Source organism: Neolamprologus multifasciatus, chromosome 11, assembly GCF_963576455.1.
Source record: "Neolamprologus multifasciatus chromosome 11, fNeoMul1.2, whole genome shotgun sequence".
In the NCBI taxonomy this organism is placed as follows: domain Eukaryota; kingdom Metazoa; phylum Chordata; class Actinopteri; order Cichliformes; family Cichlidae; genus Neolamprologus; species Neolamprologus multifasciatus.
The window spans coordinates 35,212,983-35,234,676 of record NC_140449.1 but is presented as its reverse complement, the minus strand read 5'-3'; the positions used below and the strand labels follow the sequence as shown (position 1 = coordinate 35,234,676).

General features: G+C 40.6%; 1 protein-coding gene, 1 long non-coding RNA gene and 1 pseudogene across 4 annotated transcripts; 2 read left to right on the top strand and 1 right to left on the bottom strand.

Moving 5' to 3' along the window:
- Nucleotides 1-496: 496 nt before the first annotated feature.
- Nucleotides 497-5,883, top strand: LOC146509180 (uncharacterized). Of its 2 annotated transcripts, XR_014876691.1 has the most exons (5): nucleotides 497-999; nucleotides 1,663-1,748; nucleotides 2,371-2,526; nucleotides 4,593-4,678; nucleotides 5,061-5,883. It is a non-coding gene; the product is annotated as an uncharacterized LOC146509180 (long non-coding RNA). The 2 variants fall into 2 exon arrangements; XR_014876690.1 differs by lacking the exon at nucleotides 497-999 and having other exon boundaries at nucleotides 1,027-1,748.
- Nucleotides 5,884-6,680: 797 nt separating this feature from the next.
- Nucleotides 6,681-9,412, top strand: LOC146509179 (uncharacterized). The gene is made up of 2 exons (XM_085176362.1): nucleotides 6,681-8,578; nucleotides 8,735-9,412. Exons 1-2 carry the CDS (start codon nucleotides 6,817-6,819, stop codon nucleotides 9,295-9,297), a joined length of 2,325 nt encoding a protein of 774 aa, XP_085032488.1. The 5' UTR covers nucleotides 6,681-6,816; the 3' UTR covers nucleotides 9,298-9,412.
- Nucleotides 9,113-14,754, bottom strand: LOC146509178 (uncharacterized; annotated as a pseudogene). The gene is made up of 7 exons (XR_014876689.1): nucleotides 13,630-14,754; nucleotides 12,561-12,610; nucleotides 12,128-12,275; nucleotides 11,934-12,022; nucleotides 11,456-11,763; nucleotides 10,555-10,769; nucleotides 9,113-10,448 (listed from the first exon to the last, which is right to left on the bottom strand). The product of XR_014876689.1 is annotated as an uncharacterized LOC146509178 (transcript).
- Nucleotides 14,755-21,694: the final 6,940 nt, after the last annotated feature.

Genomic DNA, 21,694 nt, shown 5'->3' with positions numbered 1-21,694 from the left:
AAAATGTTATTGTTTGGCTTTTTCAGTGTTTTATTTGTTCGTGAGTAAATCGGTTTGGCTGAGATTAAAGTTATTAGATTAGATTAAATTAAATGTAATTTTATTAATCCCTCGGGAGGGTTCCTCCGGGGTTTTCACACAGCTGAATAAACGTCAAACAGAAAACTAATTAAACAAAGTGTGAGACGGTCAAGAGTTTACGCCAGCGCCCGGTTATATTTTAGAGAGCAAGGAGCAGACGGCTGAGTTTCACTCCACCGAGGGAGCTCGTGACGTACTGACCGGCTTTCTTTAGACCGTGAAGGCCGGGTCCTCAGGTGGAAGCAGCCTCTGAATTTGGACACCCCTGCTGTTTCCGGACCGGCTAATGATAACGGTGACATTTAACGTATTTTATCCGATAAATAAACCCTCTAAAATGTATTTATCAACCCCCCCCCCCCCCCCCCCAACAGCCAATACACAACATGTATTGCAAACCACATCTCAGCTGTTTGTGGAGGTAAAATACACAATTAAGCTCAGCCATTGTTGTGAGTGCGCACGCCAAGGGGCTGCGAGACATTTATACAGCCGTATTTCGCACATGACTATGAAAGGTGGAAGAGGAAGTAGTTCCTTTGAATGTAGACAATCCGAATGTTATAGTTTCTTTCCACTGTGTTTGTGTTAATGATAAACTACAAATTTACCCTAAATTACTAAAATATCGATATTTTAATGTGAGAATCGATTCTAGAACATAAATGATTGGTATCGGAGGAATCGATATTTCATGATCGATCTGCACATCACTACTGAGCAGACCTGAGCTGTGTGATAGTGGTTTTTCAATGTGTTCTGGACTGAAAACCTGCTAAGAAAATTTGAAGAAACGTGGCCAAATTTGGATGGAAATTACAATTTTTCGACCATTACGGATTTTACCTGGTCTGAAGTTGGACTGTATTTTTTGACCATTTTTCGGACAGGACAAGCTGCCGACTATTTGCCCAGCAGGTAAGCTAACGAGATCTATTATTAGGATTTTCTACAAGCGCCTAGACTGCATCCTCCTCAGGACCCAGGAAGGTGGAATGAGTAAAACACTGGAAAAAAAGCCAAACAATAACATATCTAAGTTATCTAAGTGACTTATATATCATGTTTAAGCTAGCGAAGGACCGCGGGGGGATGATATGCCAGCTAGCTATCGAAGCCGGTGGTAACAGACGTCTCCGAAAACGTAGAAGCATTTTTGCAAATATGTGTTGTCTTATTAAACTGAGCAGATATTTGAAATTTACACAGCTACATTCTCGCCTGAAAATATCTTAAAAGTTTACTTTGTGACCCGAAAAAGGTAATAAGAGTAATATTAAAACTAAGTGGCTGTCGCCATTGTTGGAAACTAGAATCGGCTGCGCTGCGCTATGAATTCTGGCATAGGGTGGGCCTCGAAGGATACACCTGACCCATCCTTCAAAGCTGTGGAAAGTATTGTATTGTTTTGAGAGCCTTTTTGTTGGTGGATAATTGATTTTATGTACAATTCAAGGGGTAGACGCGATCTGTACGGTCCGACTTTGCACATGCGCAGTAAGGATCAGGGAGTCCGATCCGTAACTCGTTTTTTTCTACATTATATTGAAATGTTTCATTATTGCAAACATTTTCTCTCAGGCGGAGAGAGGTCGAGAGAGTGTCAGCCTATGGTGTCCAGTGTGTGTGTCCAGGAGAGATGACCTGGGCTGTTTTACTCTGTGGAGGTAAGACTGTCCTAATTTATTTATAATTTAATTATTATTCAAATTGGGCATGATTTATACTAGATTGACTATATTGAAGTAGTACAGTATTTGCTGGGGCAATGCATTGGCCAACTTTATTATATTGTGCTACTATTCCAGTCAAGACCCTTGCCAGTGTTACATTGAAATCCTTACCCTGAACTTCTCTTTACACAGAAAATGTATAAAGAAATTTCTTTCAAGAAAAGAGTCCCCATGCTAAATCGAAATTGTGAAACAGAAAGGCAATCTCATAATTTTGACTTAGCATGTTTTTTTTTTGTTTTCTTTTAGTGCTAGAAATAGGACTTCTATAGACTGAGATGGTTAGGGAAAGAATACCAAGGCAGGTCACAGAATCTGATTGGTCACAGATTTTGGTGCAACTTAGAACATAATATGTATTTGCATATTGATACTGGGTTTTGTGGAGGGTATTTCTATTCCTGTGCAAAATACGTATTCATGAGAGATTTTTGAAGTAGGTTTTGCTGTTGATAACACAGTCAGGCATATAACATGGTGCAGACTGTCCAAGACCGCTACCCAGGAATTTTCTGTGCTGAATAAATGACAATATTTTGGTGAATGTCTTGTTTAGATATCTGAAAAATTTCATGGGATCACAAGCAAAGACCTCCTGGGGACCTTCAATGCATCCCTTGACAAATTTGTGCCTGGCCTGCTGAAACTGTACCGGTCTAAGAAGGGAGCTCTTTGTGAGGAGATGGAAGACCTGGATAAACTTGATGAACAGGTGAGTGAAGTGCTTCTTTATCTGACATTTTTAGAAGAGAGTATACTTTTCTCTTAACAGAAACTGAAAAAGATGTTGGCTTCAAACAAAACACATCAGTGGACATGTCAGTAAAAAATAATGTCATCAGTCATTGCTTTGTTCTTATTTGTCAGTATTTCTATTTAATTTGTAAATAGAAAGTAAAATTGTTAACATGATTGTAGGAGCCATATAAGTTGTTCCTTTTTGACTATGTGGGTTGGTTTAAATGGACTCACTGTATTGGTGCACGGGTGTGGGGCGTGTCTCATGGGTGTGGTAGATGTTAAATGTGGTTGCACTCACCTGTTCACAGCACCTGATGTTGATGAGCAGAAAGGTAGGGTGAGCATGAGGCAAAACTTTCTGTTGACCGCAGCTTGAATGATTTTGATGTATTTTAACTGGAACTTGATGGTTTTGTATAGTGATGGTGAGATGAAGCCTCATGATGAACTGAAGCTTTCCACCCAATTGGTCAACTCATGGTTCGAAGCATTGTGATGATTCATTTGCTCTACTGCGCCATCAAGTGGACAATTCAAGTTAAGCGGGCTCTGTGATTATAATGATGTGTAAACCTCTAAACTGAATAAATAAATTGTTTTCTTGGTTATTTATCCCGAATATTGTCTCAGTATGTGTGATACAAAAGAGAAAGTGGAAACTATCAGGACAGAGTTTTGGTATGTTTGTGTAACTGTTAGCCTCAGACAGTCAGTCAATAGTATAATTCAGATCATAGATCAGTACATTTGCATATTTTTATAACTATAAAAAGAAAGCTGACACTTTCGAGACTTTATCTAATGTGTAAGCATCACAGCAGATGTCTTAGATTAGAATCAGTGAGCTGTCGGCTTTCAGCCCCGACCGTGTCCGTGCTGTCTGGTGAGAAAGGCGACATTTCACTGAATCTGACGCGTCAGCGCTTTGTGTTTTTGTACGTCTGCACGTCTTTGTGCAGAATTGGTGTACCTGCTCTCATTTACTGTTTTAGCTGTTTGGTGGTGGTTGAAATGTAGTAATATTTATATCAAAAATCGATTCAGAATTTTAATGAATCGATATCACGTTATCCAAGCTAGAATAGATTTTAATCGATAATCAAAACCCGCTAGTACCTGTGTAATCATGCTTATGTACATCTGGATAATGACACAAACTAGTATTTGGCGCTTCACTTTTTAATAAACTAAAAGACAGAAATCAGATTATAGGATCTGTAGTGTTGTTTATTTATATTATGGTGCTTATCATTTGTGATATTTATTACTGTGTGCATACTTTATTAGGAGAGATAAAATAAAATAAAAAATCTCTTCCTTCCTGGTTCCATCGATTAAGGAAATGCTCAAGTAACTATGTAACACGTACGTAATCCAATTCCATAACACAGTGTGATGGGAAATCAGCTGTGTTTTTCTGTCCATTTTATTTCGAATCTGGCGCGAACCGGCGAACCAGTCCCTGAATCAGTCACGTGGTACGGACTGCCCGCGAGGCCTCGAACGTCACTGCATACGTAATCAAAGCAAGCCTCGATACGCGCTTCACAGACACGCCCCCGAGATTACCCGACACACGATTCGACGCTTCGACACACAGGACACATCACTAGTTTTGTATATTTGTGCACTAATTTGATGCCATGGACCAAGTTGTAATTTGGCATAGTAGTTAGTGCAGTTATTGGTGTGTTGCAGTTATTTGTTTGTGCAGTCTGTGCATTTGTCTAATGGTTAATCCCAGGCACTGATTGGTATATTGGACAGTTGCATGTGGAATAAAAGGAGCAAATGGTACTGAAGTGTATTTTATGTGTTCATCTGTGTCCTCATGTTTAGCCTGCCGCGGCCATAGGTTGGAGGAGCCGCAACAATGTTGTTGTTGTTGTTATTGGGTTTTTCTGTAAGTTTTGCGTGTTGCTGGGTCTGACCTGTGCTTTATTTTCATTACTATGAGAGTTCTGATTTTGCATTGTGTATAGTACACCATGTTACTACACTAATTGAAATTCTTGTTTTCCACTGAATACTTTTTAGGCATCTGACATTGTGTCCCACCGGCACTGAGAGGCCTGCCCATTTTCCTCAGAGAGGATGCAACAGAGGTTTTCCTGAAGTGCTTAGTAAGTAGAAAAAAGTAATGCAAGTAAAACTAATTGCTATGAGATGTTTTTAAAGGATGAGTTAATCCAAAATGGAAATGTACACTTCCTCAGTGCAGTCCAGATAATTTTATAGTGGGGATTGCAGTTGTCATAACTCTCACTCCTGTTTTTTCTGCTGAGCAGCAGCTGGGCATTGTTAGTGGGTGTTCCATAGCAGAAAATATGTTTGTACAAAACTCACAAGGTGGCATTAATTAAAGGAAAATAAGCTTTTTGTTCTTAAAACCTCTATGAGTCAAACGACCAGCATGGTATAGAGGTTAAAGTTAAAATCTTTAGAAATTTGTTTTGTCTTTAGTTTTTCTTGGCTTTCAATAATTCATATTTTACTTTTCTTCAGGGCACTGACATTTTGGAACCAGTGTTGAACGGTGCATCAGTTGCCATCCTCACCATCCTACAAGATGACGATGCCGATACGTCTGTGCGAGAACATGCAGCTGTGTTGGAAGGGGACATCGTGCTACATAACATTCCAGATCTCTCTACTGCCTTGGCATACCTCTTTGGCCTTCTGTATGCCCTCAACATTGATTATCCAAAGCAGATGAGTTACACCTTTAAAGCAATTGAGGCCATCTTATTTTGACCTGGTCGGACAATATGAAGGTGACGTGGATAAATCATTATTCGAAATGTTAGTTTTAGTCAGATGAATCTGTATTGTTGAGAATATATGGTGAAAATTTGTCTTGTAGTATTTTAAAAGATTTGTTAAAGTGTTTTCCACTTCACATGAAGCATAGAACTGGTGTTTTACCTGTTAGTTTCCTCTTCATTGATGGTAACATTTCTAATAACTTTTAACTTCCATAGTTCATCATAGTAAGCCCATGTAAAATGTCAATGTCTGGGTACATAGGCAATCGTTTGTGGAATTACCCTATTTAAGGTGCAATAGTTATGTTCAGCTTTCACAAGACGGTCAGGGTGTGTGCGTGAATTATTAAGTTGCTGGACACTTTTCTTTTTTGGTTCTGGACTCTGGAATTTTAACGTCTCTGCTGGGGTGCTCAAAGCACACAAAAGAAACTGGCAACACGTTTTTGTTTGTTATTTCTTTTTCTTTCTTTTTTTTTTTAACAGAAATTCACCCTACTGCCCATGACATTCTGAAATGTACTGAAAGCACTGTTGAACAAAATAAATAAGCTTTTAGATAACATTGAATTGTGCTTTGTTTTATTCTATATCTATTTATTGAGTGTTCTTTCAAGTATAATCACAGCATACATTTTTCTTTGTTTATATTATATTATATTATATTTCAACTCACTGGAATAAGAATTGTATGATTACTCAACAAGAATATCCTTGTTTGGTGAAGGCAGAAAAACATGGCATTGAAACCAGAATTTCTTCGTTAGACTTCCAGGATTATCCTAATTAGGTGAACAAGAAGAACCAAGTTGGCAGAACTTGTAAATCTTAGTTAAGTCAACAACAGTTGCAAAAGTTGAGAAAACTCAAATCTCTTGCATCATGTTGCCTTGAAATTTTAAGTTTTCTCAACTTTTTCTTTTTTACAGTGTATATATATCATAATAATCTGACAATACTATAATATTGGCCATATTATATTTACATTACCACAGTGAGATGATTTTAGTCTCGTGACCAACATTTGCTAATTGTTATTTACTAACTAATTTTAAATAACTGTCCAGTACAGAAATGAAGCCCAACAATCATGTTTTACAGTCCTGTGGTCTCAGCCTCAGATACTCAACTAATCACAGTGATGTCATGACAAAAATGAATGACCAACAAAACATTTTTCTCCTTCATTTCTGTCACACAAAGCTGTATGTAACGTTTCTCGCGGTTAGTATCATGGTTGCTAGGCAACCTGAACAGCGCAACGATGGCTAGACCGTCCCATTTCACAAGCCTCTCACTTCCGCACTTCTCATACTTACAGTACGCACCGTACGTAGTACGTGCGGCTTCTATCCGTGTGCTCGTGCGTTCTGTGTGACGTCACTGGCAGATCAAAGGAATTAGCTTCTGCTTCGATCGTCACAGCCACGTCACAGGCAGGGAAAGCCTTAAATAGGGGCTCTCACACAGAAACATTACTGCTCATCTGTTTGCAAATGTTCAACAGTCGGCGTTCTCCCAAACAAGGAAATTATCCAGCGGTTCTCTCAAACCCAGAAAATCTAATGTGCGATACAACCATGTCAACACTCAGTGTAAATGATAATTCAGTCGTGGTCACACAAGACCAGATTGTGCCACCTATCAACAGGTGCTTCGAAAGGCTCTCTGGAGCTCAGTGGAGCGTGATAGAAGGTGGCACATGCGACTCAGGCGTCCGAGCGGTGCTCGCTGATATGATTTGTGAAATCATTCAGATCGCCTCCAGCACAATCCTCAAAAATGCCCTTCCTGTTATTCAGGGTGGCATGACGAAGGAGGATCCGGAGCCTTCAGGTGCGGGGAAAATAAGCCCGTCCCTCGGAGTCTCCATCTCAGCCGCCATCGCCGGCGCTCTTAACGTCCCGGAACAGCGACATGAGAGCGCTGACGAGCTGACACGGATGGTCGAGGAAGAGATCTCCGAAAAGGTCAGCTCAACGGTCAAACTCATTAGAGAAAGCCCCGATCTCCCGCAAGACCCCGCCGTTTATGTCAGCGGCAAATGTAGTAACATTAAAAAGCTGCACCGCATGGTTTGCCACGCTGCCTCGTGCCTTAAAAGGCATGTAGCGCGTAAGCTGCGCTGCCGGTGCGCGTCGAGCGGCTCTGATTCCGGTACAGAAAGTACGGATTCAAAGATGTCCGTGCAATCAGCAATCACAGAGATTTCTGTGATCCTGTCATCACGCTCAGATGGAGAGATGACAGATAAAGATGTGGACGACTCTAACAGTCAACATCTAACAGAAAAGGACGAAATAAAACGAGCTGCAGGAAGCCAAAGTTTCCGAGCTCCAACCCCAGTAGAAGCGTTTGCAGCTGACATCGTAAATGAGATAACTGGCAACATGGATGTAAGCAGTGAAGAGCACTGTGAGAGGTGTCCTGCCTTTAATGCAGGATTAATTATCAACAAGCTGAGAGACTTCTTCTCCAGATGTTTGCCATCCACCTCTCACTCCTGGCTCAAAGCACGCAAACAGCGCTTTTTCATGTTTGCCAGAAAACAATTTGAAAAAATGACAAAAGAGCTGAGAAAAGTAATAACGACAAACAGAAATTTTTTTGTTTGTCTAAAAAACATTTTCAAGTTCCCCAAAGGTGGCACAGTGCCCTCTGATAAAAGCATGGTTTCCAGCCGAAACACACTGCTCCGGTACATACGTTCCTCTCCCGTCGACTTTGACGCGATTAGATCAGACGTTAATCGGTTATATGAGAAATTAACTAGTGGGGCAACCAGAGATTTTACTGTGGAGTTAACGGCAAAAATATTTGATCTACTTATGACGGATCGACTGTATCAAGTCCCCGAACCTGTAATGGGTAGATCCCTGTCTGACACTGTCATCTCCAGGACTCCACAACCAGCACATGGATCACAGCGTCCCTTTTCTGCCGAAGTCCTCTATGTGCTCGTAGAAGACGAAGTAGAAAAGTTTGTGCAAAAGCTTTTACTCTGGGTGGAGAACGACAACCAAGATCAACTGATTGAGGACAAGGTTTCTGTGGTTGTGGAAGACATCCAGAAAATTATTAAAAGAACAAGGACGCCAACAAAGGAAAAAAGCACAGATTCAGATGGCAGTGGAAGAGAATCTGTTCCATTACCTGTAACAACAAAATCTGGGAGCATTACCCCAGAAAAATGCTCTCAGGCACCTGATCAGACACGAAAATCTGGGAGCATTACCCCAGAAAAATGCTGTCTGGCACCTGATCAGACACCCGATAAGGTGTCTGATCAGACAGCAAAATCTGGGAGCATTACCCCAGAAAAATGCTGTCTGGCACCTGATCAGACACCCGATAAGGTGTCTGATCAGACAGCAAAATCTGGGAGCATTACCCCAGAAAAATGCTGTCTGGAACCTGATCAGACACCAAAGTCTGGGAGCATTTCTCCCCAAAAACGCTCTGCCAGTGTTTCAGGCTCACTCAAGGATTCCTCTGACATGTCAGAGATGAGGTCTGTATCAGTGTCATCTTCTGATGCTGAGAAAATTTCCAGTGACCTCGCCCTTATCCTCATGATGAGAGTCATCAGAAAATCAAAACCTGCAACTCAACACTTTTTTGCCAGGGCAGCATGTACTACAAAAGAAGTAGACGCGGTCCTGAAGCGTCTGAGAGATGTGATGCAGCCTGAACTCAGCAGCACAGAGTCTGCCACAAGTCTGATGAATGACAAGAAAAAGTTCATCAAGAAAATGGCCAAATGCCTCATCAAGGAGTTTGGCTCCCCAGACAATGTGTTAAAGGCTGCGATGGCAGATGATGCGTCTTTTGATGAGGCTCTGATAAAGCATCTAAGAATGCTCCTCGGAGTCATCCCCAGTCCTCCCAAAAAGTCCAAAATTTCCAGGTTTTTTTCAGCGTTGGGAAAAACTCTGGGAAAACCCTTTAGGTGGTTCACTAAAGCCAGAGATGATTGAAATTACCATCCTGGCTTTTCCCCGCCACCCTGCTTCTTTTAACATCTTGAAGCAGAATTTTAGCACCAAATCCAAATTTTAACAACTGTAGTTCACGCCATCTCGTCTCCTTTTTGATTTCCATCACATGAAATCACATGAAAAGTGTGGGTAAGGATCACATGAAAAGTGTGGGTAAGGATTTATTTCGATAAAGAAGCTGTAACTGCTTCATTTTCATATTATTCTGATATGACAAAGAGTTGTCATATCAGAATAATGTCACCGCAGCGGATGGCCGCCCCTTCTGAGCCCGGTTCCGTTGGAAGTTTCTTCCTCTTAAAGGGAGTTTTTCTTCCCCACAGTCGCCTCGTGCTTGCTCAGAGGGGGATCATTTGATTGTTGGGGTTCTCTGTAGTACTGTAGGGTTTTGACCCTTTTGGCATAAAATAAAAATTTAAAATAATCAAATTTTTCAATTTTTCCAATATATATATATATATATAATGTTCTGATATAATCCAGACAATACATGAATTAAATTTTTTAAAGGTAACAATTGTCATCTTCAACAAAATGTCAACATTTAACAAATGTGCAGTTGCATGCGAACAGAAAAACATACATTTTGGCGAATATAGCATCCAGGTTATACAATTCTGTACCTTGGGTTTAAATACGAAAATCAAAAATTTCAGCCAATCAGTTCATATTGTCTGACCTTTCCACTGCATAGGCATAAAAATGGTCAGTCCTGATAAGCAGTGTATTTGACAAAGATGCCAAATGAGGTTTCTCACCTCTGTGAACAGAGACTCTCTACATTTTGGACAGGTGAACATTTTACTTGCATCCTTTAATCTGTGCAATCAGCTCCAGTACTTTGGTTTTCCTTTGGGTGGACAGCGGCAGTTCATAGACAAACTCAAAGAAGGTGAGGACGGAGCCAAGTGTTGCTGGATAGGACAAGTTACATACCCAGTACAGTTTGAAAAGCTTATCCAAGCACACGTCAGGCCACCATTCAGAGAAATGGTTACTCTGTCATTCTTAGCAACAATGATGTACTGCCTGGTTGCCCTCTTTAGATCACCGATGCATATCAGCTGGGGTTGGTGTGTTGTGGATGATGCTTCAGGATCACTGCAAAGCGATGCAATACTTGTTCCAGGCTTGGAGATGGGGAAGATAAAGATAGATTTTTAGAGAAGTATTCCGTGAGGTGTAGACAAATGCTTTCCTCAGGTAAATACCGTGAGAACTTTACTGAATACATACCAGTGCAAAATCAACCAAGTGCGTTATAGCTGATTTAAGGCTGCAACGACTGGCGCCAACTGGTGGGAGTAGGTGTGTTAACACACGGCGGGAAGGGGGGGGGGTTCTTGTTTCCAGGGCAGCTACTGATTTGAGCTTCGCAATGATACTGGCTTCCCATTTTCGCAAAAGAGGTCCACCTTTCCTCCTGTAAGATTGCCAAACTCCAAGTCCAGCTTATGGAAAGAAAAAAAGTGTTTAAGTTTAAAATGAAGCATTAAATACATTAAATCAAAAGTACATTCTGCCCATTTGGTAGCTGTATGGCTAAAATCAAACTTTACAGTATCACATTTCTGTTACCCATTCCACATCAAGCTTACCTACACAGTGAAACATAACAATTTACTTGGAGTGGTATTTGAATACAATCCATTATTCCTTAATTTTAGCTATGATTTGGGTCCCATCAGACCCTGAGAAAAAATTAGGACTTTTTAGCTGATGTTCAACTTTCTAGCAGACAATTTCTTATTTTGTCTGTCTGCGGTTTGTCCTGTAGAGCTTTTTTGCTGAAAATAGTGCTGCTGAAAGCAGAGTTTCATACAGATTTAGGTGATTTTTTGTAGGGTTTTCACTTCCACGAGCAGCACTTTCTGCATTGTCATTTGATGTCCCTACTATTAGATAGTCATTTGGTGGTACGACTAAGATTTTGGACCATGTGAAAAGTGATGCTCATTGTAATCAGTGCCCAGTGAGTAATGATCCAACTCTGAAGTTATAAAACGTTCAAAATATTCACTAGGAGCTCATAAACATACCTCCAAATGTATCGACTCCTGTTACATACTTTGTATGCAAAACACAACTGAGTGGAGAAGGAGTACATAAACCATTACCAGGGAAGCAAGCAACTTACCAGACTTGGCATGTCCAACAACCGTGGGTACTCTCCGAATATTCCAGGCTCTGAGACTGGTGTATGTTTCCTCCATGCCTGACATGATAATTGGAAGGTTCTCAGCTGAGGGCTGCAATAACTTGGGTGACCCACTCATCTGTGCTGCTGGTATTCCCATCCTCTCGCCTGAGCTTCTTGTCTTCACCACAGTCATCTGTTACTTTCCGCTTCTTATAACGTCTCTGCCCCTGGTCGAGATTCCGTCTAATGTTGCGCAGTTTAGTCTCTAGGAATCCACAATGAGAGACTGGATCATAATAATGCTCCTTAGTTAGAAAGGACAGAGGTATATGGGTAACAGCTGAGCAATTTTAACTGAGAAAAAAGGCTCTAATAAATAATTAGATAAAGGTTAAATGATACACAGGAAGTGGGAACAAGTGCAGTTTACAGTATGTAGTGGAATTTACATTATTAAAATGCTAAATTTACTTACAAATCCTTCCCCCTGTCCTGCCACTCAGGGATGGAAAAGTGGTGATGATGCTTTTTGCTACAGTTAGCTTCTCTGCACTAAGAGGAGAACTGGAAAACAAAGGTAAACTTTTTTACTTCTGTGCACTTCAACATTTTTAAAGGAAAACTTTCATTGCAAAATTTTAACAAAGTACAGTAAAGTGCTATACTTACTAACCACACCTCTCCACCAAATCCCCAATGCAAGTCTTCACAAGGAGCTTCCTCGATGGCACCAACAGGTTTCATACTCCTTAAGAATCTGTGGGGCTTTCCTGAGTGACTTCAGGGGTTGACTTTGTTCTTCTGTGGTAATGGTAGACTGTGTAAAGGCAACACCAGACACTTTACCTCTCTGCAATAATCTTCAAAGTTATGACAGCAAATTTCCACAGAGCATAGAAGCACGAGTTTACTCAAAAAGCTGCAGCAGAATTACCTTAATTACCGTGATTATAACGCAATGACTAAAAGAAATTCTGAATAATAAATAAATTGATTTTATCTTCTAGTTGCTACTTGGTGAATAAATCTGATCCTGACTAATAGTTAATAACTGTTAAAACACATTTCATGACTTAGGAAACTGGAGAAATGCAAAGTGTACCTGATTTTGTCTAATCTCCCCAAGAGAGGTTTCCATCGGTGGCCCTCCGGCTGACAGGACGATATGGAATCTATTAAAGTCCTTAATGTCTACCTCACTGTCAACATGTATTCCATGAAATCAGTGTTATACTTTAGCAACCTATCAAGCACACAGCCCATGTGCTGAGCTTGGCTTTGACCTATGATGTCTGTGGCACTGCTGACAATAAGAATTTTTTTTTTTTACAAATTTCTTTCTCATCTATAAAAGTGGTTACAAGGACTTTGACAGATTCTAAGTTGTCATATGTGTGCTGAAAAAATGAAACACATGACTAAATAAGTAAGATAATTTGCATGGTCAAGTTGCTGTTGTTTTTTTTGTTTTTTTTTTAATAACACTGACTATTACTTCCTCAGAAGTTCTGCATAAAAAAGAAACTATATCAGAGCATGTTTCCAGCAATAAGCCTTAAAAAAGAATGTGCACATAATTTAGTTAATCATACTAGATGCAAAAACTGCTTTAACTGCTTGAAAAAATAATTATCTCTGTCAATATGAGGTATATTTCATGTTAAAGTTACTCAGTCTTTATTCCTATTCTGTGCTAGTAAACGAATGGTCGCGGTGATAACTACATTTGCTCTATTCAGAGCTAACGACAATATTGTCATTTTACACAACACTGCTACGGTTAGGTGCCGACTCTGGCGTTGCTCATAGACAACAAAATGCCTGTCGGAGCCGCTAGCCAACTACCACACTGGTTCTAAGAGCAATTTCTGAATACTCTAATACATAAATAAAGTAAATAGATAAATACATGAATAAAGTAATACATAAAAATACTACCAAAACACATTAACTCTAATGAAGTATGGCACGAAAGCCAAGAACTAATAATAAAATTAAGAGTAGGATATGTTAGCAAGACTGTTACATTAAGGTTAGCTAGGTATAGTTAAGCAGTAATTAACTTAAACTCAAAACTCCTACATAACTCCTATATTTTATATAAATTCACATTCTTCCAGAAACCCGGCATATTTTCAGTACATTAAGATAAACTGGTAAATGATACTTACTGTAAGGTCTGACAACATACTAGGAGACGTAACGTCCATCTTTGCCTCCTTTATCTCAGAGGCGCGAAAGATAGCGCCCCCTTCCCGCCGCTGGTATGTCATGTTGCTGGGCAGATTTTGTTTAAATTTTCAGCATGTGTATTCTTACTCATTTAATTTCCTACTTTTGCTTCAATTGTAGTCACATGTTACGGTCAAAATTAAGCCTGTTCTTTGTGGATATTTTGCTTATAGTATAGCCATGGCCATTAATTGGTATGCCACACATATTGAGAAATAAAAAATTAATCCTCTTTCAGAATTTTAGTACACCATACACAACTTGGTCCACATTACATTATAAAATGTTTTATTTGTTGAAAGTAATGAGGAAAGGATTATGGAAAACAAACAATAACTTAACATTTTATTTATTCAGTTAATATAGTTATAATACATTGTTAATCTACAATTTATTTCACTAAACACAGGGCTAGCATCAAATTACTGAGCTGCTAATTTTAGGTCCTGTTGTTAGATTCTGAAAATAACACACAAAATGTGTTAAACTGTGCAACACATCAAGTATGTTAAGCGTTTTACACATTTTTTCAATGTTTACACATTTTCTTACACATGTTATGTTAAAATTCACACAAAATGTGTTAATAGTGTAACAACACATTTTTTGTGTAATTTTTTAACACATCCTGTCTAAGAGTGCACATGGTAAATGGTAAATGGCCTGTATTTATATAGCGCTTTACTAGTCCCTAAGGACCCCAAAGCGCTTTACATATCCAGTCATCCACCCATTCACACACACATTCACACACTGGCAAAGTTATGTGACATTAGTGATGTTCAGACTTTCAGCGTTAACTTGGTTATATATATATATATCATAATAATCTGACAATGCTATAATATTGGCCATATTATATTTACATTACCACAGTGAGATGATTTTAGTCTCGTGACCAACATTAGCTAATTGTTATTTACTAACTAATTTTAAATAACTGTCCAGTATAGAAATGAAGCCCAACAATCATGTTTTACTGTCCTGTGGTCTCAGCCTCAGATACTCAACTAATCAAAGTGATGTCATGACAAAAATGAATGGCCAACAAAACAATTTTCTCCTTCATTTCTGTCAAACAAAGCTGTATGTAACGTGTCTCGCGGTTAATATCATGGTTGCTAGGCAACCTGAACAGCGCGACGAAGGATATACCGTCCCATTTCACAAGCCTCTCACTTCCGCACTTCTCGTACTTATAGTACGCACCGTACGTAGTACGCGTAGTGCGCGTACTTCAAGCGTGCAGACCCTGAAATGGGACACAGCCCCTGATTTGGGACAAAGCCGCAGTGAATCCTGGGATATGGTGAGCGCGCGGCTTCTATCCGTGTGCTCGTGCGTTCTGTGTGACGTCACTGGCAGATCAAAGGAATTAGCTTCTGCTTCGATCGTCACAGCCACGTCACAGGCAGGGAAAGCCTTAAATAGGGGCTCTCACACAGAAACATTACTGCTCATCTGTTTGCAAATGTTCAACAGTCGGCGTTCTCCCAAACAAGGAAATTATCCAGCGGTTCTCTCAAACCCAGAAAATCTAAAGTGCGATACAACCATGTCAACACTCAGTGTAAATGACAATTCAGTCGTGGTCACACCAGACCAGATTTTGCCACCTATCAACAGGTGCTTCGAAAGGCTCTCTGGAGCTCAGTGGAGCGTGATAGAAGGTGGCACATGCGACTCAGGCGTCCGAGCGGTGCTCGCTGATATGATTTGTGAAATCATTCAGATCGCCTCCAGCACAATCCTCAAAAATGCCCTTCCTGTTATTCAGGGTGGCATGACGAAGGAGGATCCGGAGCCTTCAGGTGCGGGGAAAATAAGCCCGTCCCTCGGAGTCTCCATCTCAGCCGCCATCGCCGGCGCTCTTAACGTCCCGGAACAGCGACATGAGAGCGCTGACGAGCTGACACGGATGGTCGAGGAAGAGATCTCCGAAAAGGTCAGCTCAACGGTCAAACTCATTAGAGAAAGCCCCGATCTCCCGCAAGACCCCGCCGTTTATGTCAGCGGCAAATGTAGTAACATTAAAAAGCTGCACCGCATGGTTTGCCACGCTGCCTCGTGCCTTAAAAGGCATGTAGCGCGTAAGCTGCGCTGCCGGTGCGCGTCGAGCGGCTCTGATTCCGGTACAGAAAGTACGGATTCAAAGATGTCCGTGCAATCAGCAATCACAGAGATTTCTGTGATCCTGTCATCACGCTCAGATGGAGAGATGACAGATAAAGATGTGGACGACTCTAACAGTCAACATCTAACAGAAAAGGACGAAATTAAACGAGCTGCAGGAAGCCAAAGTTTCCGAGCTCCAACCCCAGTAGAAGCGTTTGCAGCTGACATCGTAAATGAGATAACTGGCAACATGGATGTAAGCAGTGAAGAGCACTGTGAGAGGTGTCCTGCCTTTAATGCAGGATTAATTATCAACAAGCTGAGAGACTTCTTCTCCAGATGTTTGCCATCCACCTCTCACTCCTGGCTCAAAGCACGCAAACAGCGCTTTTCCATGTTTGCGAGAAAACAATTTGAAAAAATGACAAAAGAGCTGAGAAAAGTAATAACGGCAAACAGAAATTTTTTTGTTTGTCTAAAAAACATTTTCAAGTTCCCCAAAGGTGGCACAGTGCCCTCTGATAAAAGCATGGTTTCCAGCCGAAACACACTGCTCCGGTACATACGTTCCTCTCCCGTCGACTTTGACGCGATTAGATCAGACGTTAATCGGTTATATGAGAAATTAACTAGTGGGGCAACCAGAGATTTTACTGTGGAGTTAACGGCAAAAATATTTGATCTACTTATGACGGATCGACTGTATCAAGTCCCCGAACCTGTAATGGGTAGATCCCTGTCTGACACTGTCATCTCCAGGACTCCACAACCAGCACATGGATCACAGCGTCCCTTTTCAGCCGAAGTCCTCTATGTGCTCGTAGAAGACGAAGTAGTAAAGTTTGTGCAAAAGCTTTTACTCTGGGTGGAGAACGACAACCAAGATCAACTGATTGAGGACAAGGTTTCTGTGGTTGTGGAAGACATCCAGAAAATTATTAAAAGAACAAGGACGCCAACAAAGGAAAAAAGCACAGATTCAGATGGCAGTGGAAGAGAATCTGTTCCATTACCTGTAACAACAAAATCTGGGAGCATTACCCCAGAAAAATGCTCTCAGGCACCTGATCAGACACGAAAATCTGGGAGCATTACCCCAGAAAAATGCTCGCTGGAACTTGATCAGACACGTCAGACACCAAAGTCTGGGAGCATTTCTCCCCAAAAACGCTCTGCCAGTGTTTCAGGCTCACTCAAGGATTCCTCTGACATGTCAGAGATGAAGTCTGTATCAGTGTCATCTTCTGATGCTGAGAAAATTTCCAGTGACCTCGCCATTATCCTCATGATGAGAGTCATCAGAAAATCAAAACCTGCAACTCAACACTTTTTTGCCAGGGCAGCATGTACTACAAAAGAAGTAGACGCGGTCCTGAAGCGTCTGAGAGATGTGATGCAGCCTGAACTCAGCAGCACAGAGTCTGCCACAAGTCTGATGAATGACAAGAAAAAGTTCATCAAGAAAATGGCCAAATGCCTCATCAAGGAGTTTGGCTCCCCAGACAATGTGTTAAAGGCTGCGATGGCAGATGATGCGTCTTTTGATGAGGCTCTGATAAAGCATCTAAGAATGCTCCTCGGAGTCATCCCCAGTCCTCCCAAAAAGTCCAAAATTTCCAGGTTTTTTTCAGCGTTGGGAAAAACTCTGGGAAAACCCTTTAGGTGGTTCACTAAAGCCAGAGATGATTAAAATGACCATCCTGGCTTTTCCCCGCCGCCCTGCTTCTTTTAACATCTTGAAGCAGAATTTTAGCACCAAATCCAAATTTTAACAACTGTAGTTCACGCCATCTCGTCTCCTTTTTGATTTCCATCCCCCCAACCGGTCGCAGCGGATGGCCGCCCCTTCTGAGCCCGGTTCCGTCGGAAGTTTCTTCCTCTTAAAGGGAGTTTTTCTTCGCCACAGTCGCCTCGTGCTTGCTCAGAGGGGGATCATTTGATTGTTGGGGTTCTCTGTAGTACTGTAGGGTTTTGACCTTACAGTACAAACAGGGAGGAGACTTTGTGATTTGGTGCTTGATTATGCTAAAAATCTAATTTGGCATAAAATAAAAATTTAAAATAATCAAAAATACATTCCAACTTTGTTTGTGTTTTTCTTCTGTTGTCAAATATGTAGAAAGTGTTGCACGTGTGATTTTAGTCATTTAGCATCAACATGTAGCCAACATGTGTCTGTTTGTGATCACGCTGCATCTGTTTTTGTCTGATTTGTGTCTTACTTTAGTCAATTTACATCTATTTTGTGGCCCAAATGTGTGGATCCTGTGTGACATTGCTCTGTTTTGTCTTAATGCTTCACTTTGGTTGTTGATGTTTGTGCTCATTTTGATTCTAGATGTAGACCTGCATCTGAAAATTAGCACCTCGCCCACTTGGAGCATTTGTTCTTTAGTCCAGGGGTTAACACATTTTTTCTTTCAAAAAGGGGAAATACCTCGGTTACTTTACTACTGACCAAAGAAATGATGACATATACAGACAACGATGTAAGCTCTATGTGCAGGCAAATACTGTTTGACACAAATTCAGCTTTTGTTTAAGTGATTTTGTTGATTTATGTTTGTTGCATACCGTTATATGCTGGGGCGATCGTGGCTCAAGAGTTGGGAGTTCGCCTTGTAATCGGAAGGTTGTCGGTTTGAGCCCCGGCTTGGACAGTCTCGGTCGTTGTGTCCTTGGGCAAGACACTTCACCTGTTGCCTACTGGTGGAAAAAACTGAAAGCATGAAACTCATAAATCTGACAACACAAAATTAGTGTCTGCAGTAAAGATTTTTTCATACATTCTACCACAGGAAAAGTTGCCTCAATTTTTATAGTTTTAATTAATATTTTGTAATAATTTATTTGTAATAATTTATTCTGTTTTGGGAGTATTTTTGTATGTATCCAAAAAATGCACTCAGTTTACCTTTTACTCACTATGAGCATCCTTCATTATTCTCCTCCAGTAATTAAGTATATGTTGTTGTTTTTTTTATTCCAATCCATTCTTCTTTTGCAACATTTAAATAACCTTTATCAGATCTGATGGTTTTGTTACAGACTTTTCAAAAAAGTGTTTTGCTTTTCTTTCACAAATGTGCGATTAAATTGTGTTCAAATGTACAAAGCAGTGATGTCATGTTTTGTGACGAGGACCCAGGCACAGAGAGACTTGATGAATTTAAGAATCTTATGATTTAATAAAGAAATTTGTAGACTTGCACAGAGATGGTAAAATTATGATGAGTGACAACGGAGACGAAGACAACAGACGACGAGGACAGAGAGGAACAGGGGTTTAAATGCACCAAAGTGACAGTCAGAGAGAACTCGGGACAACTGGAGACATTTAAGGATGCAGGGACTGACAGAGACGGGGAAGACGTCTCATCGTGACGAGTCAAGTTTATCTTGCCTGGCTGGGCAGCTCTCTGGGTGCTCAGCACCCCCAAAGCTCTGATCCTAGAATCGCCCCTGATTTGGAGCCTCGCTACCAACCCGGCATTTCATCTCCGACAAAGTTATCGCAGAGAGTGTGTAAGTGTGTAAGTTCATCTCTGAATGTTTGTAAAGCATTCCCACGTTAAGCTTAACCGATATATGGAGCGACTGCCTCCCCCTCCCTCTCCTGTTGCTGCTTCAATCATGATCAATGATCAGCTGATCGTCTCTCTTCTTTGTTTTTGTCTCACTTTGCGCCTGAAAGAGGAAACCAGCGGCTGAACAACAGCAGCACGTTTAAGCTTGATAAGCTGTTGTTAGAATTTATTTAATATTACTTTCTACACCAGGATCCTTTTCTACGCAGCTGACGTAACTGTGCAGGGGCGGGTCTAGCATGGTTTAGCCAGGGGGGCCGGGTTAAACCATGAGGGGGCACAAAGATATCCTTTTTTTTCTTATTCTCATTTAAAATGTCGAGCTTTTAATAAATAATTATCTGAATCTTACAAAGTGTTAATCTGATGTAAAAGGTATAGAAGTCCATTACTGTATATATTAACTATTAAGTCTAATATATGTAGCCCTGTCTGAAATTATTCAGGCTTGTAGTATAAAGAAAAAAGTCTACTGTTATAAAAAATGGTTAAAATATAAATAGTTGATAAAAGGTTTAAAAATCACATGCTTTGGTACAAATGTAATTTCATTTACAGTTAAGAGTCCAATAAATAAAAGGGTTTCATGATTTAGATGTTCATTTCCTGTGCAGAATCAATATGTCGGGGTGTAACCTAAACTTATTTACCCATCTAATGTCAGTTATCTTAATGTTGTATTGTAATTGGTTGTTTGTGCTGACGAGCCAGTCAATGTCATTCTTCTCTGTTATGGGGGCGGGACGAGTGGTAAGGTTTGTGTGAATCTGTGGGAGCGGACACAGAAGCTAAGTCTGAAGAGAGATGTCGTAAGGCAAACGTGGTGTGGGTTTTACATCTAAGAGTATCATTGAGGTCGACTACCCGTGGTCCTGATATTTCTTATTTGTGATCTGCAAGAGGTAAATGAGTCTGTGTGCCTTGACATTTGTACTGTAACTATTCGTTATAGTGGTAAAATGGCGCGATATGTGATGCTAACTAGCGGCTTGCTAATTAGCGCAGCTTACCGGGTTATGTGCTGTGATGCCATGCTGTATGTTTAGCTCTGTGATTTTTAGTCAAAGCTAATGCTAATGCTAAATCGTTATGTGATAGCATTTGGTATTGTAGCTCAAGTGTTTTAATATGTTTAGAAGCCGAGGGACGCTCTGAAAGGAGAGGGAGAGAGAGCTTTCTGCCCGGATGGACCCTGCTGTTTTCTCGCCCCTGACTGTCTTCACTACTGGTGAACTAACTGCCCGTTTCTGATTGCCCCACTAACAAACTCATTGGACTCGTGAGTACTAACTGGAACTAAAGTGCACGTATTTTGTTTATGGCTCAGTTTGAGTGAAGCGGCCATCAGTTTTAGGCCTCACCGCACCCGAACTTCGAATCAGGCCTGCAACAAGCACCGTGCGGCAGGTGTAGTGTGGACAGGTTAAAGTGTGTGTGTGTGTGTGTGTGTGGGCCCACTGTTACAGATTTGGTTTAAATTGAGAAAAGTGTGTAGTTGTAATCAAAGTTGTTATCAAAGGTTGAAATTTATCCCTGTTAAAGGTGTGAGCTGTTGTAACTGAAATAACAGTTGGCACATAAGAGAGTTATTTTGATTTGATAATCTTTTATTTATAATCCATGTAGTCACTTTTACAGTATTTTTGTTTGTTTATTTGAATTCAATTCGTTTTATAAAAGTAACTGTTTATTTTATTCATTTCTTTGCTGTCTAAATAAATACCCGGTGAGGGATTTAATTTGTGTAAAATACAGTTGTGCTGGTCCTTATTAATTCAATTAGAGCAGTGGTTCCCAAACCTTTTTTGCTGGGCCCCCCTTGTTTTACAAGAAAAATGTTCGCGCCCCCCGCGCGCGCACGCACGAACACATCCTCCAACCACACACACCCATATTTTGCTCCATTGTGGTTGATTTCACACCTCAAACATTTAGTAAACAATTAAGCAAATACAAGTAATCTGCAATAAATTACAGGTAGTAAAAAAATAAACTACTAAGTCTTTTACGCTACGTCCACACCTACACGGGTATTTTTGAAAACGCAGCTGTTTCATCCACACGTAAACGGCGTTTCAAATCCCTCTGCAAAATGGGTTCAAAAACATAAATAACTGTAGGATGCTGTTTGTCCGTGATTTGAACCGGGGGAACAAATCGTGGCAGGATCAGCCTGATGTTATTTGTATCCCGCTGTAACTTTAATGTATAAAGAGCAAACATCTCCAAAATGTCAGGAGTAGTTAGTCATTACAACAAGTGTTGGTGAACTACAAATCAAGAATGTGGGATACTGTTTGTC